Here is a 27,173-nt window from a genome sequence, read left to right as displayed (position 1 = left end):
TTCAAGAGAGAGAAAACTGTGGACTTGGCTAATTTGAAATTCTATAGTTCAAAATTGTCATTTAAGTTTATTTACACAGCTTTACATTGTTTTATAGGTTAAAAATACATATGCAGCTTATTATTAACCACGCCGAACTATCCGAATCCGAAAATATCCGAATCCGAACCTCCCAATATCCGATCCGATCCGAACCGAGCCTCAACTATCCGATCCAAAATGAAATTTCACTATCCGCACACCTCTAGTTACAAGTTTAATATGAAGCCTTAAACAGTTTTATGGCAGTAGGCGTTAATGTATTTGGGACTGCTAATGGGTTTTTTATTGCATCATCACCCCAGTAATGAATTATGAAGATCGTAAACAAACATCTGATAAGACTTTTATGTGCTCAGAACCAACTACCGTTGACTACGATAGTAAATGATAAGAAATTTATTATTATAATAGGCTGTACCAAACCGAAACCGTAACGACTTTAAAAAGATTTTACATGGTCCAGAAAATTCCCTACTGTGACAACAAAATAAAGACTTAATCCCAACTTTTCAAGACCATTTTGAAATTGAATACTAATTCCTGACTTTCCTGTTTTTCCCGACTACTAGACACCCTGCCATTGACCAAACATGATGTCAATCTCAAAAGGAGACTCTGTCCTTTACATTAAAGATACAAAAGCCAAGTATTTCATTGTGTTTTGAGATTGGTAACGATGAGCATGTTTTAAAACTTAAATATCCCACATAATGAGTTTAAACCATTGACTATTGGATACTGAAGTAGACATCCTACCTATATGAACAGCTGTCGCCAATTTTTTTATTAAAAAAGAAAATGGATGTGTGAGCCAGTCGGGGAATACGCTGACCAGGTTAATGAGTCATAACAGTTGCACTAGCTCTTTAGCTCACCAAAATTCCCTAGATTTTGTATCCGACAGAATTTCATAATTTAGATCAGCACAATCTGTCGGTGGCTCACACTAACTATGACGATTTTAACAAAAAATCTGGCTACAAATTTAACATGGGGATGAGATGTCTAGTTGTATCAACAGTCAAAGATTTAAACCATCCAAAATTGTGATCAACGATTAACACACTATTTCTATTGTAAAAATAAACAGCTTGATATTTGGCATCTAACATTCCTTAAACCTTGGTTTCTTCAGTTGTACATCAGTTTGATTGAGCAGTATCCAGATTTTATACAGTAAATCCTTGATTAACCGGACTGTTATTATTATCGTTAATTACTATGATTTTATACTTGTTTATGAGTTATCTAATTTTTTTATCGACATTCTTCTGTCCTGAAACAGCATGTAGCAGTAGCCTATGACTAGCATTAGGTACTAGAATTTCCATTAGTTTGTTCTTTACACAATTTATTGTAGTCCAGGCAAATTAGATCAAATATAGGGTGTGCTCCCCAAAAAATCGTCTAAAGCTGGAAAGTGTTTTAATACCTTTTGGGGGTCCCAAATAAGACTCCTGTGAGTTTGCGACGGATTCTGACGTCTGCTTAAGTTTTGGGAGTCGAAAAACTATGAAAATTTTGCACTTTTTTCAGTTTTTCGCTTATAACTCCTAAATAACGAATCCTAAGGAAAATGTTGTTCAAAGGTGTCTTTTAGTGCATTAAATTCCGCGTCGATTGATGTTAAATACGTCAAAATCGGCCGAGCCGTTTAGCCGCTGTAGCTTTTCAAAATTGAGATATTTTCATCAACATGGCCAAAAGGTTGATTATTTGACCAGTTTTCGGCTTAAAACTCCTAAACGACGCATGCCATAGAAAAATGCACCTGTAGTTAGTTTGGAAAACACAAAGTTCTGCGTATAATGTTTTTTTTTTATTAATCAATAACGGCAATTGATTGTTACCTACTTTGTATGGACGCCATTTCATTGAAAATAAATTTAAAGTTAAAGTTGGGAAATTTTAATAAAATTGGTTACAACATAGATCCTGTCCTTAAATGTATTATTAATTATTAGATAGTGGTTTATTCCATGATGGTCATCTAGAGGTTTATCTAATAAGGTGTGATGAGAGTAAGACCCCCTATGTAATTTTAAGTCTAATATTGTTGTCTGAGGTTCCAAAAATTCTAGGATTCATCCCAACCACCCATTATATACGATCTATCCCTGTATTCATCTTTCAGTTTTTGGCTTACATCTTCTAACGCATGCTATAGAAAAAATGTTCCTGTAGTTAGTTTGAAGAGCATAAACGTCTGCGTAGAATGTTTTCCAATTCATTAAGATCAGCTTCACCATTTAACCGCTATTGATTGTTAACACTAGATCAGATGCTTGTCAAGTTTAAAATCTTACCATTGAAATCTGGCAAACAACCAGCCTAATTACCAAAAACATAGGGGATATGGCAGTGAATCTATCCACTAGTGTGACGTCATGGATCGTGCCTATGAACAAGTAAGTGCTCATGAGAGCAACATTTTAGGGACCGCGCCGAACTTGGACAACGACACACGCGGACAACGTTAAAGTTGGACAGATTAAGTTTCCAGGGTTGTCGTTTGCGTGCAACGTTACCCTTGGACACATTTGAATGTGTCCAGATTCGTCGTGTCGTGCAACGCCACCCCTGGACAACTTAAAAACTTGTCCAGGTTCGTCGTTTGCATGCAACGTTAAACTTGGACACATTTGAATGTGTCCAAGGGTAACGTTGCACGCAAACGACAACCCTGGACAACTTAAAAACTTGTCCAGGTTCGTCGTTTGCATGCAACGTTAAACTTGGACACATTTGAATGTGTCCAAGGGTAACGTTGCACGCAAACGACAACCCTGGACAACTTAAAAACTTGTCCAGGTTCGTCGTTTGCGTGCAACGTTAAGCTTGGACACATTTGAATGTGTCCAGTCTCGTCGTGTCGTGCAACGACGAATCTGGACATTTGTCTTAAGTCTCTTGTTTTGGGACCTGACTGTACATTCTACCTGTCAAAGTCCATTGTTTGGGATTTTGACCAAGGCCCCACTAGAAAAACACGCCATGCTGAAGGTTCATGACGTCACACTAGTGGATAGATTCACTGCAATATCCCATATGTTTTAGGTAATAAAGCTGGCTGTTTTCAGATTTTACGGTTACATTTTCGTACAACTATCCACCACTGTGACGTAGTGTTGCACATAGTCGGTATTTTTGCATACATAAAAGTAAACGAATATTTTCTGTTCCCTACGGACGGAAAAACTAACACTTGCTCGGAAAACAACACATGTGTGTAGTATAAGTCTACTTTTTAATCGGTGGATAGCAAGACAACTAAATCGCTGAACGTTAATATTTCGTGCTTGGTGACTGGCGCATGTCTGGAACCGCCTTTAGGATAAAGAAAATGCATCCCTCAGGCTTTTGTTTTGCGTTGTCCATGTTTGTCGCCAATCTTTCAGATCAGTTGAACTATACTTTTTCTGTTTTCATAGCTTAGTATTATTTTTAATTTTCCGGATATTATGGATTAAATATGAATGAAATAATCATGACAGTAGTAATAAGATTACATATACGTCTAACGTTGCCAATCGTAATATAGTTTCGGGCGACTATTTAAAAATATCTGTTTGGTTTTCAAGCCTCTTCATTTCACATAAAATTATTTTTGATGGGAATGTGTGTATAATAGACCAGACTTTCTTATTATTAGCATGTAAATATTGTATATGTTGTCCATACATAACTAATATGAAACGTAGATTTCTATCTTCAAACGTGACTTAATAAAAAATAAATAGTAGTTCAGGTTTATTTAAAAAGTATCGGTGCTATTTGCACATTTTCACACATTTTGTGTGACTGCACAAAAACGTGTCATTCGTATTTCGTTCATCTCAAGTAATTGAAAACCATTGTAGGCCTAAATAAACTCGCATTATTGACACAGTAAAAATTACCAACATAAAAATTCTGCATTTAAAAATGGTATCATTACAGTATTATCATTTTTAAAGCTGCGCCATATTATAGGCCTAAGAGTTGATGTCGTAACGGTTAATCACATATTTTTTAGTTTATTGGCCTATATTTAACATCGGATTTCCTCTACAAATTAGACGCATCATACAGTTTTGTGTTAGGCCAAAAAAGGTTACGTTCATTCAAAACTAATGAATTCCACTGATAATAAATCTACTGTCAGAAATAAGTATTTTTGTATACATAAAACTGCAAATAAACACTCCGAAGACTCTAAGATGTGATTTTCAGCTGTATAATGTATTTTCTAATGCTGATTTTAAGGACTTGCAAAAAAAATGTCATGGTCTTTACTTTATGCTCTTGAGTCTGGAGCATATTTATACAAGTGTTAATAGGTTAGTTTTCTTACTGAATCTCATTAAAAATATGTCTAATGAAAATAAAACAATCATGTTTAAGGTAAACTAAACTATTAATCTGGAACTCTAGTTAACTTATAAAACATATACCTTGCTTTACGTGTAAATCATGTTTATTTAAAACTAGCTAAGGCCAGGGACACACTTACCGGCGAAACCGCCGAGCGCCGGATCCGGCAGATCCGCCGGAGGTTGAGGGTCAGAACACACTTGTTCCGGCGAAAACTATTTTGCCGGAGCCGGCGACAATAAAATAGAGTGCAATGAACTCTGAATGAGTTTCGTCTTACACTAGTACAGTTCTAGTACAGTTTAGTCTTAGAAATGGTGCTGTCAAGACCTCAAAAGTTGGCCTTGCTGTGTTTGATCCACCACAGAAGGAAGATAAAACACCACCGAACTGTTTGGGTACATCCTATTCTGGAGAACAGACAGCTACATGGAGCTTTTTACACTATATTTTTACAGTTGATAAATGGAGAAAATAAGTTTTTTAATTATTTTCGAATGTCTGTCCCCTTATTCGACGAGCTACTATCGAAGATTACAGTGCAAATACAAGGATAAAACAAACATGAGACGCTGGAAAGGCTGGATTCAGTGCGGCACAAATTTGTCGCCAGCTGCTGCTGTCCCTCGTTTTGTTTTTGTCTTTGTAAACTTCCAAAGACCTATCACAAAGTTCTGGTTTCTCATGAACCAAACTAATAAGTAAATCCATATCAACATCTACCATGATGATATAGAAAACTAAACAGACTAAAAATAAAAACTAAATTTCCTAAATAGCAAAACAAAACTAAATACACTACTTGGACAATGCATTAAATCATAAACAATCACAACCCTCGAGGGTTGAACCACGACTGTGGAGTGGGGGCAGTGGCAGTCCGGCTGTTTCGCCGGTAAGTGTGTTCATCTCCATAAAGCCGGGTTTACACGATGCCAGTTGGCGAGACAATTGTCTTTGCCAATTGGCATCACGTGGTTTTGGAATTGTCGTAGGCCAGGCAAGTTGAACGAGAACCTGTTCACACGTGGCCAACACTTGCCCAGGCATTTTACAGTGAACCAGGGTACTACTGCTAAAAGACAAGACAGTGCTATTGGCCTCTACACCGTTTAAGGCACAATGCCCCGCTACCCGCTGCTCCGGCGAAACCGCCGATCTGGCGGTCCGGCGAGGTAGAGACGCACGGCGATAGTGTAGTCCTCACCATTGAACACTATCCAATTTGACATTTCCATTAACAAAAGTGCTCTTGACTTTTTCGTAAAAAACACTGAGTAATAAAGACATTAATGCGTCACAAACAGACATACACACGAAAATTCAGAATTTAATTAATGAAGGAATTTGCTACAATTTAACCATAGCAAAGTACATATAAAATCAGTAAGCGCCGTCAATGAGTGGAAACCTAATTTGTGTAAGCTAGTGACGACGATGATTTAAAAAAATGTAAGTTTCCCAGCCCTAAACAGCACTGATTCAAGGTTTTTCCCGGTTATCAAAAATCAGGAACAATTTGATACACAAAGAATCTCCGGTTCCTGACCTGGATGATGCTAAGTTATTTAATTTCATTTGCGGTTACACATTATTGCACTTGCGATTAATTAAATCCGTTATGTAAGGACAATTTTTTTTTTAATGTCACTTTGTTTGGCTTTTATTTCAAAACGTGATTGAAATTGTTGCGGTTTTTGTAAACAACATAATGTAAACATATCAGTGACAGCTATATTTACAAAGTAGTGAGGCCATATTGTAATGGCTAAAGACACTCCCGCCAACCCCGTGAATACATAAAAATGATTTAAAGTAGTGAGGCTATATTTTATTGGCTAAATACACTCACGCTAACCCCGTGAATACATTAAAATGATTTGAATCTTGATTTTATGTACTCTCGTTTTTCTGGAGATGGCCGCGTAAAATGCCTTCTGAGCCGTGACAGACAGACAGAAATTGAGATAAGACTTGTTTCGGCTACATTAATGTATAACACGTAAAAGTAACCAAAAAAATATATAATTCAGAGAAAACTAGAATTTTATTTATATAGATTTGTCAGTATTATTTGATCTGTGATCATCAGACGAATGTCTGTCCTCTCTACTATGTTTATTTAGTAAATTGGCTCAATTGTAAAGGTATGGTATGATTAATAGTTTTATTTACTTTTACGTCATTTTGTAACCATCATGGCTATCCACAAGGTCAATGTTACAATTTAAAAACTTTGAGTTACTTTTACAATATATAGGCATTATTAGAAATTGAGATTGTTTCGTTCAAAACTTTCCAAACATTTGTCGGAAAAGCTTGGTAAGTTTGGCAAAAATATGTTTAGCCGTTATTGAGTGTGATAGTGTTACAAAGTTTTACATTGAAGCCGATCCCAAAGAGCTTTACTTCGCTCCGCTCAGTTATTAGAATCGAACTAGTAAACCTCTGGTTTACATGAATCCTGTATACAAAATAATAATTTCATCCTAATATTATCGGTTCACTTTATATAGATTATCAGGTTATTGTTTATTGACCAGAATCATCAAAATATATTACATTGTTAAGACTGACTGACTAATAAATGCACTCTGATTCGGATTCTTTGACCCTTAACGAGTTATTTTTACCCGCGAGTCTGTGACATGAGTTAGATATGTACCGATTGTACTGGTACCTTTAGATGAGACTACTAGCATAGATGAAGTACTAGTATTTTTCAGAAATCTGTACTAACTAATATGTAAAATTGGCAACTAAATGAATTGTTCTAAAAGTAATTTCAAAACACGTCACTGATTGTAAATAAATTATAACGCAAAGATAAAATTGAAAGTTAATATGAAGAACATTACTCTAAACAGGTCACCATTTGTTTTCAGATGACGTATTATCTCGTTACATCATGGTATTTGTTAAGTGACGTTTGCAGTAAAATTTGAAACTTGTCCAATATCATACAAACCAGTGATTTGGATTGTTTTGTATATCAATTTTCCAATAAATTACGAACAAATAAAATGAATTAATAAAAGAAAAATTGTTTTATCAACAATCCGGAAACTTAAGTTTTAAATGGGTTGAAGTGGCTCTCTATTGCGATTACAACGTAAAGTTGAAAAACAACATTCGGAATCCTCAAGGGTTCATAATATATTGTTTTTGTCATACTACATAAACGCAGTCGTTTTTAATGCATGCGTTGCGGGTCACTCTTTAGGGAGTAAGAATCATTTTTAGCCTCTATGGAGTAAAAATCAGCTGTTGTCAACTCAGTTGTAAATTTCTATTGTAAACAATTGTATATATCGAAAATACTAGCTGTAACCCGCGGGCTTTGCCCCGTTTAACTTCTTAATTTTCAAGATTATCTCGTTCGCATGGCTCAATCACGTCCTGGTTGAAGTTTGTTCGCTACGCTCACTCACCTTTAGGTTGGAGCTCGTTCGCTGCGCTCACTTGCCTTCAGGTTAGCTCGTTCGCTACGCTAACTCGCCTCCAGGTTGAAGTTCGTTCGCTACGCTCACTCACCTTTTGGTTGCAAATTAGCTGTTGTCATAAATGTAAAAGAAATAATAGTGCTGCACCCTGTTGGTAATTTTTGTAACTTTAATGCTATTGAACATCACAGAACAGAACCAACTTGTTTAATTGAAACAGCTGTTAAGATTCAATAATTTCATTTCTCATAAGGTTAATATGGGAAACTCCAGAGCCACTGGGGCGGAGCCCGAAAGGATTTTTGAAATAAGAATATGCCTATATGTTAATCGGGAATGTGAGCTATCATCATGCCAAATTTCAGCCCAATCCGACCAGTATTTTTCGCGTTCACTTGTCACAAACATACATCCATACATCCATACATCCATCCATCCAAACTTTCTCATTTATAATATTAGTAGGATGTATCTATTCGTGCTTCGTAACCATTTTAACCCACAATCTACAGTCTCTTCCCATAGCATTTTAGCATTGCAGATACATTAATCAATTCCCACACTCAACACTGCTCACCTTTATTACTTCCTTCACCACCCCCTACGTCCGAGCTATATCCGTGCTTCGCAAAGAGAAAGAATAATTATTATGTTCCATAGATATACTGGATGAAAAGAAACAACGAATAAATAAACACAATTTCGATAGATCAGCAGCCTTATAATTTTCAAATTACTTTTCGTATAAATTTATACGATATAATGAAATAAATTACGTTATACATTTGAAAATTCCAATATTAAGTGTATTCATAAGAATAACGTAGAAACGTTAAAGGCAGGCAGGGCAGAGCCCTAGGAGAGTATTCTTAAGGAGAATAAGTGAACTGTTGTTGTTTGCTTGTTTATAAACAAAATTTGATCAAATTTGGAAAATGTATTTATTTATACTATACTGTCAAAATTGAACTATAAAAACACCTTACAGCCTTCCCTGTAGCAGCATACATAAAAACTCGTTAAACTAATGTTATAGTAATAGAGAATAAATATTTCATTTTTAAGGAGATATTTTATTGACAACACAGTCAGACTAAAGTAAAGTAGCTTTTAGTCTGCATGTTCGTTGTGGCGGGTGTAGTTATAGTTCCGTAACGGTTTTGCAAAGTATTACCAGTAGTGGATTCACTAACGATCTCAAATACACGCCTGATATGTTGTCATTGTGTATCACCGCTATTTTTCTGCATTGTTCAAATAATCCTCAAACGAATCAGTTTTATTATTTCAACCTATGTAGGTACGATATGTGATCGTAGGATACGATAGACTGCACATTGTGAAAAAGGTTTAGTCGAGCAGGATCCATTTACACATACCGTAATTAAATAATCCATAACAATTTGACTGCTCTAGTGCAGTTGTTTCGCCACGAAAACGTTAAAATCTAAGGCATCTGTTTGCTTCATTTTGTTAGTTTATCCATGTTAGAGGTTGACGACTGATACGTTCAATCATTGAAAACCAAGGACAAACCCCCAGACAAAAACACTCCACATATTTCGTTTCTATAAACCATTAACAAATTTTGATTTCAGCCGCAGCTCCATATTGCAAATGTATGCTTTGAAGATTCAAATGAGCCAAAAACAATGGACAGCTAATTACTATTGAAGGGCACTAAAAATCACTTAAATATGGCAGTTTTAAAATGAGACTTAATTAACTTTTCTACGACATTTAGCAACACGTATATTGAACAAAAGCTGTAGATTTGAACCGTCCGTTTGGGACACGGTGTATCCAGGTCCCATAGGTTTTAATTTTTTATTAATAGGGTATCCAGCAAACATTTACAACGACCAAATAAACATGCAATTAAATTTCCGAATTTATAATGTACAATGTGTTTCGCGGACTATGAGTCACTCAGCACAGTGTATTAGTAACAGTGTGTTAGAAAGAAGCCTTGTAACAATAAGGCGTATTCACGGCATTTCTGTTTTAGGACGCTCATTCAGAGTTTACCAACCGAGCGAGACTGAGAATTTGATGATCCTGGTGTACAGTCTATTCAAAAACTAAAAGTGTCCAGGTTCGTCGTTTGCGTGCAACGTTACCCTTGGACACTTTTGAATGTGTCCAGTTTCGTCGTGTCGTGCAACGCCACCCCTGGACAAATTAAAAACTTGTCCAGGTTCGTCGTTTGCATGCAACGTTAAACTTGGACACATTTGAATGTGTCCAAGGGTAACGTTGCACGCAAACGACAACCCTGGACAACTTGAAAACTTGTCCAGGTTTGTCGTTTGCATGCAACGTTAAACTTGGACACATTTAAATGTGTCCAGATTCGTCGTGTCGTGCAACGCCACCCCTGGACAACTTATAAATGTGTCCAGGTTCGTCGTTTGCGTGCAACGTTAAGCTTGGACACATTTGAATGTGTCCATGTTCGTCGTTGTCTGCTTTTATCGTTGTCTGATTGAGGCGGTGTCTGCTTTTAACGTAGTCCACGTTTAACGTTGTCCAACTTCGACATCGTCCCAACATTTTACTGTGGAGAGCTTTTTCCGAGATAGGGGAATCAATGATGTGGATCTAACCCGATGGTTCGCTGGCAGGCCCATCGCAGTGTATGCTACCCATCAAATTAAGGTATATTGTGGGATCACCTCTTCAACATATTATCAGCAAGTTGACAATATAAACTCCACGGATACAGTGGGATCAAAAAGAAATTCATCAAATGGTTCCAGTGTCACGACCCATTTACTGAAAATATCTCGCTCATGTCAATCAGCTCAGCAGTTATCCCATATGATAGCATCAACGCGAGATATGTATAAAGCATAATGGAAAGGCACATCTTGCAAGAAAATCGTAAATAGGCAAGCCTATAATGACCATAAACTGTGCAGAATAAAAGGAAGTGGTGACATTAATAGCGAGCTGTGATGGCAACAGCAAAAGATTGAAGAAGAATCTGCCCCCTCAGTCAACACGTGATATTCCACATTAAATCCAAGCCTCAATTTGAATCATACTTTGGATTAAAAATAGGTCCGTACCCACTAGCGCAGTTTGATGAAGAAAGCGTGATGTAGAAGAGTCGAAAATCTAACTATTCATGTAGCCTAAAACTACTCATGCTGTTTACTCCAATCAATGTGGATCTCACTGTGTTCTAACGGGTTACAACGCTTGGCGAAGTTGCAGAAGCAGGTTGGCCCTATACATGGTTGGGAGCAGAAAATATCCAAATCAAGTGAGGGTTGGTCCCTTCTAGAGGACACTTTCAACTAATTTTGACTTTGATTCTAACAAAAGGGGCTGCTCATCCACCAATCCTTTAGAGCTCATTTAAAATTGTACTTAATTCAGAGAGATAGGTATGGAAAATTAACGTCAATGGGTTAACTCCCATCACTACGGCTAATCCACCGGTTCGACAAGAACTTCTCAACTCCGTCTACCTATCTCGACCATCGTGTACATGTTAAAAAGGTTTACATTTTCTCGCTCCATATGAAATGCAGGGATATAATGCACTACTGTCTGAAAGACTTGCAAGGGGCAAGATTATCTCAATTCGATATCTGACGAAAAAGATGGTACCGAATGTCACCATTTGTGGCAAGACCAATAAGAGCAAAGAATGAATTCTTATTCTTAAGATTCCAATGATGAGAAGTAGAAAAGTTATATGGTAAGATCTACGAAAAATCCCAATCGTTTTTTTTAATAGGCTAAATACATAGTAAAACTATGTACATCCGTCCCATTATCATCTTTCGTTTATTAGCTAAAAAATAACATTTTTGCTATATTTAATAAAATCTTTCTCGTTGTAATATCTTATTATATATTAGAATCACTTAACATCATTCGGGAGTGTCCAGAGATGGGATCGTATAAATGGGAGCTTAGGACGAATCCTAGAATTTTTGTAACCCCCTCAACAATATTAGGTTTAAAATTGCATAGGGGGTCTTGCTACCCTTCCCTTCACACATTCTTGGATAAACCTCTGGATGATAACCATGAAATAAACTACTATCTAGTCATTCATAATCATAAATCTACGCCGAATTTTGTGTTTTCCAAACTAACTACAGGCGCATTTTTGTATAGCATGCGTCGTTTAGGAGTTGTAAGTCGAAAACTGGTCAAATAATCAACCTTTAGGCCATGTTGATGAAAATATCCCAACTTTGAAAAGCTACAGCGGCTAAACGGCTCGGCCGATTTTGACGTATTTAACATCAATCGACGCGGAATTTAATGCACTAAAAGACACCTTTGAACAACATTTTCCTTAGGATTCGTTATTTAGGAGTTATAAGCGAAAAACTGAAAAAAGTGCAAAATTTTCATAGTTTTTCGACTCCCAAAACTTAAGCAGACGTAAGAATCTGTCGCAAACTCACAGGAGTCTTATTTGGGACCCCCAAAAGGTATTAAAACACTTTCCAGCTTTAGACGATTTTTTGGGGAGCATATGTCTAATTTGCCTGGGCTATTGTGGTACAGTGTTTGGAATTATTTTTTTTTAAGTTTGAGTAAGCTGTGATTTCAAACGTTAGTTTTAGCGAATTCCCCTATAGGGAAGTAGCTATTACCGTAGGTCTCATGGTAAGACCTAAGCCCGGGACCGATTTACTTTTTCATTTTGATGTCCCCAGAGGCCAAAAACACCATTCGTTCAAATTTTTATATAAATATATATGTGTCCATCCGCACGATAACTTGAGTAATTTTTGTCCGATTTTGATAATATTTGGTTTGAAGGTGTAATTCGGGATAAACTTGAATGAGTTCGCAAACCAGCATGATCGGACTATGGGAACGGGGGTTTATGGGGGGTTTTATGGGGTAAAAATAGGTTTTTCCCATTTTTGACCCTAAAAACATAAAATTTCACAATTTCTTTTTAAACCATTTTGTAGAGCTTAAAAAAACAAATAATTTAGTATATTGAAGCGTTATTATGCGCATAATTGTTAAGGAGAAAATTCAAAAAAATTGTAATTTTAAAATTCCCATGTTATTCTTATGGAGAATAAGTCAACTGTTGTAGTTTGCTTGTTTATAAACATATTTTGATCGATTTTGGAAAATACTTTTATTTCTTACTAAATTATTATCATTTTATAAAAAAATCTTTTTTTACCCTCCCTGTTGCAGCAAACCTAAGTACTCGTTAAACTAATTCTATTTAAATAGGAAATAAATGTGCTATTTTTATGGAGGCATTTTAGTGTAAATCCAATCAGGTTAATGGAAATTCGCTTAGTCTGCAGGTTTGCTGCGGCGGGGGTATTTATTACTACTGAACCAAGGTTAATGACTTAAAATATCACGATTGCGCAGTAGCCTACTAATTATATTTTGATGATGTAATATTCAAATTATCATATTAACGTCCATTTATTCAGTTTTAGGCTTTTTATGGGGTTTTTATATCATTTTGGATCAACCGTGGTTTCAGTTATCCGTGGTCTCCCTCCCCCCATTACCCCGGATAATCGAGGTTGTACTGTAACCAGTTAGATTAGAGGCCATGCATAAAACTTGTAAGCTACTATTTACTGTGATGAAACGTTGATGCACATTTACTCTCATTCTTTTTATATAGACAGCTCCATAAAACATTGTAAATTTGGAAAACAAAAAAAGATTTTATTTGTTGGGATTGCAAACCCATTAAAGGAAACACACCAAAAAGGTACATAAAAACTTGAGTACAGAACCTTCTTTTGGACGTTGGCCACCTGGAGATAGTCCTCTAGCTGGTGCAAGAAGACTCCCAAGTGAGGAGCACATCCCACCTGGTCCGACCTCATGCACAACACAGCCTTAGCCAGGTACGTGATGCGCTGCTCTAGGTTCAAGTTTTCTCTACAGATAAAAAAGAGCACCTTGTACTTGTTGTCTTATAAAACAAAAAGATATAGTGTAGTAAAAACATCAATTATTTCAATTCGGGGATGAAACACAAATGGTGTCAGATTAGCTTGTTGGAATTTTTCATCATTTTAGCGAATTTCCCATATAGGGAATAAGCTATTACCGTAGTACTCATGGTAAGACCTGGACCCGGGACTGATTTACTTTTTCGTTTTGAGGTCCCTAGAAGCCAAAAACACGAACCATTCAAATTCATATGTATGTGTGTGTGTGTGACCGTTAACTAGAGCAAAAATGATCCGATTTTGATGAAATTTGGTTTGAATGTGTACACTTACATTTATTCAAACGAGTTCGCAAACCAGTATGATCGGTCAATGGAAACGGGGGTTTATGGGGGGTTTTATGGGGTAGAAATAGGTTTTCCCATTTTTGACGCTAAAAACACAAAATTTCACAATTTCTTTTCAAACCATTTTGCAGAGCTTAAAAAGACAAATAATTTAGTATATTGAAGCATTATAATGGTTACGGAGAAAATTCCAAAAAATTGTAAATTTAAAATTCCCATGTTATTCTTATAATGGAGAATAAGTCAACTGTTGTAGTTTGCTTGTTTATGAACATATTTTGATCGAATTTGGAAAATACATTCATTTCTTATGTCGTTACACAACATTAAGGTCACTGTACAGTCTGTGATAATGTTGGATGAACTATTAACATTTTACAACAAAAAACATTTTTTTACACTCCCTGTTGCAGAAAACCTAAGTACTCATTAAACTAATTCTATTTAAATAGGGAATAAGTGTGATATTTTTAAGGAGGCATTTTAGTGTAAATCCAATCAGGCAAAAGAAAATTCGCTTAGTCTGCAGGTTTGCTGCGGCGGAGGTATTTATTTATTTTACTTTACTTTGAAAACATCACTTATGCAAGGGCATAAAGACAGGGGAAAACCAGTTTAAAGTTAAAACTCAAAGTTCACAACAGTGTCGTATTAGGAATATAACAAATGAAAGAGTTTAGGAATATTACCCAGGAGTTTTGGCAAGAGAATACAGAATCTGAGCAGCAGCTGAGTGGTTGCCCTGTCTCTCGTGATACTTCCACAGCAGGTCAGCAAACTCGCCTGCGTCTCTTCGAGCTGGGTTGGAAGTAGCCTTCTTGAGGTAAAGCTCCAAACTGGGTTTAGCTACTGCTATAAGGTCACCGTACAATCTGTGAGCCACTAGCCACTCATACACTTCCATGTGCAACAGCTGATCATTGGACTCCATGCACATCTCCACTAGGTCTTCAACCTCCACCTGACATACAGTATCAACATGGTCTACATAGTAGAAACTATAGTCCGTTCACAAAACTTATGCGATCTGAGGGGAAGTTTCCCCACTACTTTTGATTGACATTGTGGCAAACCTCAGCTGCTGTTGAGCTATTATTTTAAAGGTTTAGTAGACTCTCAGTAATCCAGCAGATACAGGACCGTGATACTACCGGATTAGTAAAAATGCCGGATTACTGGAATGTTATCAATAAAATGCTTAAAATGCACTTAAACGCGTCTGTGAAGATCACGCGATCGGAAACCGCTATTGCCATGACAAAGAGAACTTTACCGTAATCGTGGGAGACGATGATACTGTCTAAACGGCCGGGGAAGATGTTCATGATTTTGCCACGATCGCGCTAGACGACAATGACGTTTCCGTGACCGCGGGAGTGGATGATGATGTTCACACAACCGCGAGATGATAACATTTTTGCTGTGATCTTGGAAGATAACGATAATGTCCAAACGGCCGCGGGAGATGTTCATGATTTTGCCAAGATCGCGCAAGACATCGATGACGTTTCCGTGACCACGGGAGTGGATGGTGATGTTTACACGGCCGCGAGAGATAATCAGATTTTTACCGCGATCGAGGAAGATAACCATGATGTCTAAACGGCCGCGGGAGTGGATGACGATGTCTACAAGGCCGTAGGATATAACCAGAATTTTGCCGCAATCACGGAAGACCACACCCGTCAAAAGACGCTGGATTACTGGAGAGCCGGAGTGGCACAGTGTTGGATTAGAGAGGGTCTACCGTATGATCAAGTGAAAGGGATAGATTTCTTCCCCTACAATTGCCCAAATTTTGTGAACAGAACAGGGTATAAGTTTAAGATTAAATACACAACATTAAGGTCACTGTACAGTCTGTGAACCAAAAACCAATTTTTTTACATTTGAACACTTGTATGAAAATTGCACTTGGATTGCATAATAAAACGTCAATGAGGAAGAAAGTCCCTCACTGTCCTCAGCGAGCAACGACTTTAGTTGATTAAATATTTTGTCGATATATTCAGTCCCCATTATTTATTTTTGTTGATGTTGAGTTCCATGCTATTTATTACTTGATGATTTTTCTTTTATTATCTATTGATATTGTTATCTTGTTTTAAGTTAGTATAACTGTTTTGGTGATTCTTTTTAACTGCAGTTGGTATGTATAAAAATAAATCTTGCCTTAAGGTGTACTTGCCTTGGTAACGTCATCTCTGTGTGAAGGCTGGAAAGGGGGGGACCCTGGTCTGGTGGGGATGGAGTAGGAAGTAGAGGAACTCTTGTGGCGCAGATGGTCCAACACTGCAGTAACCTCCTTGTAGCAGTCCAATCTAGCCAATTGGAAGGATAGTTAATAATAAAAATGCAGATTGGAACCATATTTTAAGTTGTATATTCGTATTAGAGGGAAAAATGATAGGAAAAATCCCTTGCCCACCTTTTTGGTCTTTCACATGTCGTTCCAAAACTTCCATCTAAGGTTCAACAAGCTATCTCGCAGAAGTTGTTTGATTATGAAAATAAGTCACTAAGTCTTGTAAACATAATTATATTTTTATTAAATTCATAAATTTCATTCATGATCATATTTAAAAAAATTCGTATTCGGCCCATTTAAAACCATTATATTAATCTGAAGTAAATCAAATATTACAATTTTCTAATACAAAGAGACATGTAGACTCGTCGGTGCCATTCTACATGTCTCTTTGTATTAGAAAATTGTAATATTTGATTTACTTCAGATTAATATAATTGTTTTAAATGGGCTGAATACAAATTTTTTTTTAAATATGATCTTGAATGAAATTTATGAATTTAATAAAAATATAAATATGTTTACAGTCTAGCTGAAAACACATTCATAAATGTGGAAATCTTTTAAATACAGAATAATAAAACAAACCACATTAAAAAAATGTATCTCTTAACTTTATTCCTTGAACAAGTCAACATTTTATCACTCATTACATTATCAACAAAAATTATCACTTATAATTTTGTGAAAGCCCCTGATGTGTGAGCTGTGAAGAGGAGACGAAAGACACATGTCACAACCTCAAAAACTCAGCTCTCCTGTGAACTGTAAACACTGATTATCAACTTTTTTGTAGGGATAGACAAGTCCCGAAATTTCAGAAAATTTTTGGAAAAAAAATATTTCTGATTTTCAGGTCGGGATTACATTTGATTTGAGAATTTTTCAGGACGGGATTTGATCCGATCGTCGGCGATTTAGCCGCTTCGCCAGTGACAATGACACCGCAATCACGAGAGATTTCCACGATAGTTCCGCGAAAGCAGGAGGCGAAGTCATTTCGACAATCCCGCAATGACCGCGAGTTATACCGACGATCACACCGTGACTGCGAGTCACAAGTTTCTGTACCTGTAAATTTTTACCCATTCTTTGTTTTATAAATCAGTGCCCACAAATGGTAAAAATTGATTTTGTTTGTCTTTTTTTTGTAACTGCAATATTCAAGACTTTCTTTTTATGCACAGGAAAAAATCCCGTGACGTCCCGTCCCAAAAATCGGGAAGGAAATAAAAATCCCATCCCGTCCCAAACTAAAAATTCAATCCCGTCCATCCCTATTTTTTTGGTTCATCCTGATCCTATGAATGCACCCAACTAAGAATGAACCCAAAGTATTGAAAGCCACCATTATAAAAGTCATTTGTAAATTAAACTCAATTACATGTTAATACAGTAGACTCCCTCTTAACCGGACTACTCGGAATCGTGGCCAGTCCAGATAATGGTTTTTCCGGTTAAACTGACGTCCCTAAAAACTCGTTAAAATGGACCGTTTACTGAGATATTCGACTAAAATTTAAGAGCATTGTATTTAGACACTTGATCACTGGTCTCAAATCTTTCCCACGAGAACGACGTTTCAGTACCGCCCACTTCCTGCCCATCTAGTCTGGTAAAACCAATGTGCTGATAAAAATTGCCGACTTACGAGCGTTACTCGTACGGCCGCTGCAGGTCCGGCGGCCGACTTACGAGTGCCGCTCGTGTCACCGCTAGGCAGCGCCATTTGTTATTTAGTTATTATTATTTTTCGCCCTTTTTGTTTCTTCTTACTATTATAATGTTTATAAATATCTTGCTTTTTGATTTGCGTATTTACTCATTTATTTTAGCGAATAACAAACAATTTTGTGTTGCCATGGAAACCACATATCACCAAAAATCAGCTGCGGTAAGGTAAACAAACAATTTAAAAAAAATGTTATTACTTATAAAAGTACACAACTTTTGATTTTTCTATGTAGGGAATCGATGGAACTATATAAAAGTAGTGTTATTTGGTGTCTGGATTAATCTTGGAATTTGTATATCAAGTTTACTTTCAAAATATTGTTTTTAAAATTTTTATTTTTATAATCTTTATATATATATTTTTTTTAGTTTAGAACTTTGACTATCCAATTACCACTTTTCTGTAGACAATTTTACTGTGAACAAAATGGTGAAAGAATTATTAATTTATTACCTAAGGTTTTCTTTCTATAGCAGTTAGAGTAAAAGTCTACAAATTCGGTAAAATTAATTGCCGCCAGAGGGTGCTGCCAGGTAGCGCATTAATTCCTTCCCCAATGGGTTAAAGAGATGTCATTTCCGCCGAGTGTAATCCGGTTAAACCGATGTCCGGTTAAAAGGTGTCCGGATAATAGGGAGTCTACTGTAATAATAACGATTGCTTTGATATAGGTTCATTCTTATTGGTAGTGAAGTCTGGATTTACTTAGGCCAAACATAAAATCAGCAGTGTCCATCAGCAGGAGGTTAGGTCAGCACTCTCCTCTTGTCCATAAAACACTTTATTTAGTAAATTTATTTACTTATAAACCCTTTTTTAAGGTAAATGATCCATTACAGAAACACAAGTTGTAAATAATTTAGAAAGAAAATCATGCCGTGCTGCATCGAATCGAATCACATCGATTCAAATCGTATCACATCAATTTGAATCGAAGTTCTTTTAATCGCATCATGTCATCAAATCAGAAAAAAAATGCTGCATTGCACACCCCTATACGTTTATGATTTTCTACCAACTTCAAAATCAAGCATGCAGTGACATGAAACACTGTGACTCACGTCTCGTTGCCGTCGGAGCACTTCCGTTCAGTGTTCAGTTGACTTTCGGGAGGTGCAGTACACTTTCCCGGTGCAGTGGTATTTTCTTTGTTAGTAAGTGCAAGTGTTCGTGTACAGTAGTTGTGTGAAATGGCTAGTACAAGTGGTGTTAAACGGAAACACAAAACTTTAACAATATTGGAGAAGTGGGAGATTATTAAAAGAATAGATAGCGGTGAAACGCCGACTGCAGTAGTGAAATTTTATGAAATCGGACGGCCTACGATTTATGATATAATGAAGAATAAAGAAAAAATTGAAGGGTTTTTGAAGTCCTTTAAACAGGAAAACCCTGAGAACAAGCGAGTTTCCTGAGGTGGAAGAAGCACTGTTCATTTGGTTTAAACAACAACGCACACGGAATGTTCCTATTTCTGGAGACATACTTAAACAAAAAAGCTCAATATTTCTACACAGAAATAACGAAGAAGAATGATTTTTGAGCTAGTCATGGATGGTTCGAAAACTTAAAAAAACGCCACGGTATACGGTTTATGAAGATGTGTAGTGAAAAGGTATCTGCTGACAAGTCTGAGATTGATGCGTTCATTGAAATGTTAGACAACAAAATTACTGAGCTTGGTTTAGTTCCCGAGCAACTGTACAGCGCAGATGAAACCGGGTTGAATAGGCGACAGCTCCCGGCAGAAACATTTGTAAGTGATGAGGAAAAAAAGTGTCAGGAAGGAAATTGCAAAAAGAACGACTCACGCTTATGGTGTGTGCTAATGCATCAGGCACTCATGCTTTAAAACTGCTTGTTGTAGGAAAATCAAAAAACCCTCGAGCATTCAAAAATGTCAAGGTTGAATCTCTGCCAGTAACTTACAAGTCACAAAGTCGCGCTTGGGTCACAAAAGAAGTTTTTCATGACTGGTACACTAACAGCTTCGTTCCACAAGTTAAGGCTGAATTAAAGAAGAACAAGTTACCAATGAAAGCCCTTCTTTTACTGGATAATGCACCAGAACATCCTGATGCTGATGAATTGAAAATAAAAACTGCTGATGGCTACATTAAGGCTATGTACCTACAAAAAAATACCACAGCTTTAATCCAGCCCATGGATCAAAATGTGATAAAAACTCTCAAGGCTCACTACAAAAAGCGCATTCTTATGGATGTTGTCAGTCAACCTGATGCTGATATTGCAGCGATTTTGAAAGCTTTTAACATTAAGGACGCCATTTTGAACGCTGCATATGCTTGGCAACAAGTAAAAACCATAACTTTGATCAAATCTTGGAAAAATTTATGGCCTAACAATCCATGTCTTACAACATGTAATCCTACATCCAGCAGCGATCCAGAACCCGTTGTGGAGGCTACATTGGAACTTTGTAACGAAGTGCAACTTGCCCCCGCATCAGTTGAAGAGCTTAGAACATGGATCATGGAGGACAACCTTGATGCTGACGTGACAGATGCAGATATAATCCAGGAAGTTACAGCAGCTGATGACGACGTGATCGAGGACGCAGCGCCAGAAAATCCCTTCACCGTCAGCTGTGATGAAGCTGTATCGGCAGCTAATACTTTGTTACGTTGGTGCCAAGAGAGAGATGTGGACATGACAAAAATTTTAGTTTTTAAAGGATTGCAAGAAGCAGCAATGATGGACTGTGTACAAAAAAGAAGCAGAAGTCAATCACAGACTTTTTCAACAACTAAATACCGTGCTGAAACACATATGTATCAATTTTACAGGGGCCTACTTTTTTAATGAATTGTGTACTTTTATGCGTTTTTTTTGGGATGTACGTACAGTACTGTGTAATTGAAATGCCCGTCTTATTTGTAACACTGTAAAATAAGTTTAGCTACATAAATTAAAATTGTGTTTCCTTTATTCTGTGTTTTTAATTCTTCACAAGAATTTAATGGTGATTAATACATTGTTTAAAATGATAGTTATATCTTTTTGGCAATCAAATGCATTACAGAATAGCCATTTTTGATAATCCGACGTTTTTGGTAATCCAACACTACGTCAGTCCCGTACCTGTCGGACTAACGAGAGCGGGCTGTATTATCTTTTGAAATATTTAAGCTTTCCGGGACTTTTTTCCCCACCCAGTATAAAAAAGGGCTTTTGAGGGAAATTAAAGTTATATAATTTTGTCATGGATTAGAAACACTTTTTTCAATTGTATTCGGATCTTTCTACTCTACTTCGTACCTTTGTGCGTATGCCTGATAACCCAAGGTGTCATCCCCAGGCTGATTGGTCATGTAGTAGTGAAGAGCAACGTCCTTCGGGTCACATTTGGCAGCACACTCCAACACCAGTTCCACAATCCCTATTAACATTAAGCATATTTACACTTTACTCTACATGGATATAAATGTATACTAGTAAATAATCCTAGCTTTTGGTCTAGTGATCAGGATTTCTGTCAAAAAAATTGAATTCTTACACAATTCTTTTTGGGAAGTGACATTGTATTAGAGATGTTTTGCGCAATTGCGGCAAAATCATGAACATCTCCTGCAACCTTGTAGACGTCATTATCGTCTTCCGGGGTCAAGGAAACTTCATCTACGTCTTGCGCAATGGCGGTAATTTTGGTAAATATGGTATCGGTATCGACTTTTGACGTTCGATTCTCGATACCGATACTCAATGTCCAAGTATCGCTGGTATTGAGAATCGACACATCCCTACCTACATAATATTAAACAAGATTAATGTGTAATCTTTTTTTGTTGTATAAAATTTGAATTGTGTGAAATATGTGTGGGATGAATATTGAAAATACCAAAAAAGCTATTCAAAGTGAATTTAAGTCCTGTATTGTTTAATGATGACAGGTACACATTTTAGTAATCTTTTACAATTGGAAAGACTTTTTGGTCTGGTTTTTATTGGCATCTGTATTACATCAGTTGTCCTCCCCGCTCGGATCGCCAGTGTAATCAGCCTACATAGAAACACTCAGATGCTTGGAAGGTCAATAAAGGTTATAAAATATTCTAAATGGTTTTTTGATGTGTGCTCTACTTAGTGGTTGGTCAATGGTCACTGCTATCCACAGCCAACATAGCCTACTTAAATAATTATATCCTGCTAATTAATAATAATTGCAGTTCCTGTGCTATAAAATATACACCGTAATCTTAAAACCAGATTTAAAAACTTAAGCAAGTTAAGAATTATTTTAACCCTTATCGAGCTGCGGCTGCAGGGCGAAGCCCTACTCACTACACAATCAATAATTTGGTTAGGGTTAAAAGATTTTCCACTTCTATCTTACGTTTTAGGTTGATTATAGACACCATTTATATAAAAATAATTTGTATACAAGTTTTATGACCATAATTGTAGCGACGTATATATACGTCCAATGTTCACAAAGGAATGTGTTGAACCGTATACAGGGTGATCAACTCAAGGAGGCCACCATTGGGATATCGGAAACGGTAAGAATTAGAGAAAACTTTAAATGGGGGACATTCCTTTATTTTTTGTGGCAGTTAAAAATATGATTTTATTTTTTTGAAATTCAGCCGCCATTTTCCAAAATGGCGGCCAACTTTGAAATTTCTTATGGAACACCCTATGTTTTATCATGTTTTCGGATAGAACAGGCAATTTAAAAACTTTTTTATTCTTGACATTTTTTCGATAAACCCACTCGTTTAGGAGTTACAGCCTATGGAAAAAAGACTTCCGGTGTACATTTTACATCATGTAGCTCCTAAACAAGTTGGTTTATAGCAAAAATGTGAAAAGTAAATGAGTCAAATAAGTCTTAAAATTGCATCCACATTCCAAAAAGACAAAAAAATACACAGTTTATCACTTTTAAGTTTGCCGCCATTTTTGAAAATGGCCGCCATTTTTTAAATAGGGATGGACGGGTCCCGAAATTTCGAGAATTTTTCGGGAAAAAAATATTCCCGATAATCGGGACGGGATTACATTTGACTCGGGAATTTTTCGGGACGGGATTTGGTCCGATCGTCGGCAATTTTTCCGCTTCGCGAGTGCCGATAACGCCGTTATTGCTAGCGATAGGTCCGCGAACGCAGGAGACGAAGTCATTTCGACGATTACGCCGTGACCGCGGAGTCATAACGACGATCGCGCCGTGGCCGCGATTATTGGACCGACGATCGCACCGTGACCGCGGAGTCATACCGACAGTCACGCCGTGACCGCGGAGTCATAACGACGATCGCGCCGTGACCGCGAAGTCCTACCGACGATCACGCTGTGACCACGAGTCATACCGACGATCACGCCGTGACCGCGGAGTCCTACCGACGATCGCGCCGTGACCGCGAGTCATACTGACGATCGCGCCGTGACCGCGGAGTCCTACCGACGATCGCGCCGTGACCGCGGAGTCCTACCGACGATCGCGCCGTGACCACGGAGTCATACTGACGATCATGCCGTGATGGCGGAGTCATGCTCACGATCGAGCCGTGACCGCGAGTCATGTTGACGATCGCGCCGTGACCGCGAGTCATACCGACGATCGCGCCCGTGACCGCGAGTCATGACGACGATTGCACCGTGACCGTGGAGTCATACCGACGATAACCCCGTGACCGCGGAGTCATACCGACGATAACCCCGTGACCGCGGAGTCATACCGACGATCGCGCCGTGACCGCTAGTCATGACGACGATCGCGCCGTGACCGTGAGTCATACAGACGATCACCCCGTGACCCGCGAGTCACGACCAACCTCATTTTTTGTGCCACAAATGGTAAAAATTGATTTTGTATGTCTTTTTTGGTAACTGCAATACAGTACTTTCTTTTTATGCACAGAAAAAAATCCCGTCCCGAAAATCAGGAAGGAAATACAAATCCCGTCCCGTCCCGTCCCGAACTATAAATTCAATCCCGTCCATTCCTTATTTTTTAATAATAGAATTAATAGTTTGTAACGAATTTTTTGGTCTTTTTGGAATGTGGATGCAATTTTAAGACTTATTTGACTCATTTACTTTTCGCATTTTCACTATAAACCTACTTGTTTAGGAGCTACATGATGTAAAATGTACACCGGAAGTCATTTTTCCATAGGCTGTAACTCCTAAACGAGTGAGTTTATCGAAAAAATTTCAAGAATAAAAAAAGTTTTTTTTTTAGGGTGTTCCATAAGAAATTTCAAAGTTGGCCGCCATTTTGGAAAATGGTGGCTGAATTTCAAAAAAATAAAATCATATTTTTAACTGCCACAAAAAATAAAGGAATGTCCCCCATTTAAAGTTTTCTCTAATTCTTACCGTTTCCGATATCCCAATGGTGGCCTCCTTGAGTTGATCACCCTGTATATACGTCTGGTAAATTTTGTTTAGGAAAAAGTTTTATTTTTATGAACTGTTAAAAAAGTTACTGAAATAAAAATCATGGTAAGAACAAAATGACATATTTATTATTACCATATGACAATAACAGACTTATCTAATCATAATACAATAAAAATATTCATTCTGATCATTCAATCTAAACGTCATTTTCAATAAACAACACAATACATTCTAAAGTACCGATTATTCCACTAATCTAATTCAGGGTAGGGTGTACGCAAATAAGGCTCAAAAAGTTCCCTATATTTCCCGTATTTTTCATGCCGAAAAGACGTTTTTCACGCCTCTCTTATCTAAAGTCTAAGGTTCAGATAAGAGAGGCATGAAAAACTTCTTTTCAGCGTGAAAAATACAGTAAATATACGGGAATTTTTTGAGCCTGATTAAATCATCAATAAAACACATATTTTTATAAATATTGCATATAAAATATTATAGATTATTTAATTAATATAATGTAGGGGTGTGCGAATACTACTTTTTCTTTTCGAATCGAATACGAATCGAATAGAGAGAATTTTGAATAGAACTCAAATTTTTTCAAATGCAATAATTTCTCTCAAATAGTATTTGAATAGTGAACATTTTTTAACCGAATACTAACCCTCAAATAATGAAAACTTGAAATCAATGCCAAGTCAACTCTCAATAACTTAATTACTAAAACTGTTAGTATATTTTTTTCTGAATAAGTGTAGATTGTAAATGTATCTTTGTTTATTTAATTTAGGCCTAGTTTAATTCAATAGGTAACTGAACTAAGATAATAAGTAAAGGTACAAACCTGAACCAAGTTTTATTAGTCAAAATTATAAAGCACTACCAATAACAAATTTTCTTAAACACTTTCAACCAACTGGGTAGTGATAATCATTATAACATTATAACCACATAAAAACGCACATTGTTTTCTTTTACTAAGTAGGGATTTAGGCCTACAACTTACTGTCAGCCCTAAGTTTATGTTTTAAAACATAAACTTTAAAAAGGTATGCCTAAAATAAAACTTGTTGTCATAACTTAACATAGCTTAATCTCATGACTTGGGCTTAGGCTACTGGACAACTAGGTTTGAAGATACAAGAACCTAGGCCCTATTTTTAACCATTTACAGTACCTAGTTTAAATCTTCGATTGAATTAATAAAGCCCCTTTTAGCCTAAATGTAGGCTAACTTAAACTTAGGCATTTTTAGAATGAGTTTATTAAGTTACATAGGAAATGTATAATTATTAACTTTTAAGGACTAACAATCACCACGTGTGGTTACACGAGTTGCATTCTGCAACAGAGCCCTTTTTGATGAAAAAATCCCAAATTAAACTCCTTTACTTATTTTTGAATTCTTGTGATGATGTTGAAGGCACATTTAGGCCTAAATCGGCTTCTTCATCTGAATCCATCTTGTGTCATTCAACCAAACTTAAATGAAGCCTAGGCCTACAACTTTTAGGCAATATCCAACTGTATAAAAGCAACTGTTGTCAAAATATACAAAAATTGTTACTAAGTTTAGCTGAAATACTTAGTGCAGACATGCTAAACAAACTGTCTCTAAACTCCAACCTCAAAACTTCTTGTCTAAACACAGCTTGCGCTATGCAATAGAAAAAAGAAAGAACAGAAATTGTTGAAGTGCGAATTACGTTTTACTCTGGGATCACGGCAAATCTATCTAGCAGACAACATTTGTATATATCATATTTCATGTTTATAAAGGTGACGGTGCGCGTTTTGGTGCCATGTATAAGAGAACTCAGTATAATTTGTTCCGGTATCTTATTCGCCATCACTTTTTCAGTTTTACTTCACTCAAAATAGACACATCAATGTCGTATGCTAGATTTATGTAGGTCTACCGTTATCCCAGAACAAAACGTAACTTGAACCCGATCGCCATCGCCAAGAACAATGAAGGCGGATGAATGCTAACGTAGTGTTTTGCAGCACATAATGAGTTTAATAATGTTGAAAAATAATAAAATAAAATATCTAAGTGAGTTTTAATTAAATATTGTATTGCATTTTTATTTAATCTGAAGCAGCTTAACAGTTTTTATTTATTTTCAAAACAAGTTAGAACGGAACTATTTTACCGACCTTGTTTATTTGGTTAATGGCGGAGGACATAATTTCATCGAAAACTCACAACACGATTACACAATAGTTGAAAATGAAACGTTGTCTGTCCCTCGATAGTCGATAGAAACTGATTACTATTAGTATTTTAGCCCGATGGTAATTTTTTATTAATTACTTGAAACACTTTTTTGGCCAACTTGATTTGTTTTATGCTTTCCAAAGCTCCCAACTAATTATGTGACAAGATGCGAAGTATTCGATAGTGATGTAACGAGTTGAGTAGGCGAGTCGAGTTGACTCGAGTCAAGACCCGAGTTGAGTCAACTCGAGTAATTTCATTTACAACTCGAGTTGGTACGAACTCGTATGGAGATTGCCGAAGCAACACGAACTCGGAACGTAACGAGTCCGACTAGCAAAACTTAAACGCTATTGGCTCACAACTTCAAAGCGAGTCAAGATACCGAACTCATACGGAGAAAGCCAAACCTTTACGAACTCGGGACGTAACGAGTTGAC

At 36.9% G+C, this 27,173-nt stretch overlaps 1 protein-coding gene across 1 annotated transcript in view; it reads right to left on the bottom strand.

Moving 5' to 3' along the window:
• LOC128985055 (nuclear pore complex protein Nup155) overlaps positions 1-27,173 on the bottom strand; it is a 210,283-nt gene that overhangs the window by 46,589 nt on the left and 136,521 nt on the right. The window contains exons 19-22 of the mRNA XM_054404431.1: positions 21,423-21,543; positions 16,289-16,421; positions 14,790-15,061; positions 13,592-13,739 (exon numbers count right to left, since the gene is read on the bottom strand). Coding sequence (XP_054260406.1) covers positions 13,592-13,739; positions 14,790-15,061; positions 16,289-16,421; positions 21,423-21,543 — 674 coding nt within the window. The remainder of the gene's footprint in view (positions 1-13,591; positions 13,740-14,789; positions 15,062-16,288; positions 16,422-21,422; positions 21,544-27,173) is intronic.

The sequence above is a fragment of the Macrosteles quadrilineatus genome, unplaced genomic scaffold, assembly GCF_028750875.1.
Source record: "Macrosteles quadrilineatus isolate MER2022 unplaced genomic scaffold, UCM_ALF_1.0 Scaffold_1__1_contigs__length_201487025, whole genome shotgun sequence".
Lineage (NCBI taxonomy): Eukaryota > Metazoa > Arthropoda > Insecta > Hemiptera > Cicadellidae > Macrosteles > Macrosteles quadrilineatus.
This window is presented reverse-complemented; position numbering and strand designations above follow the sequence as displayed.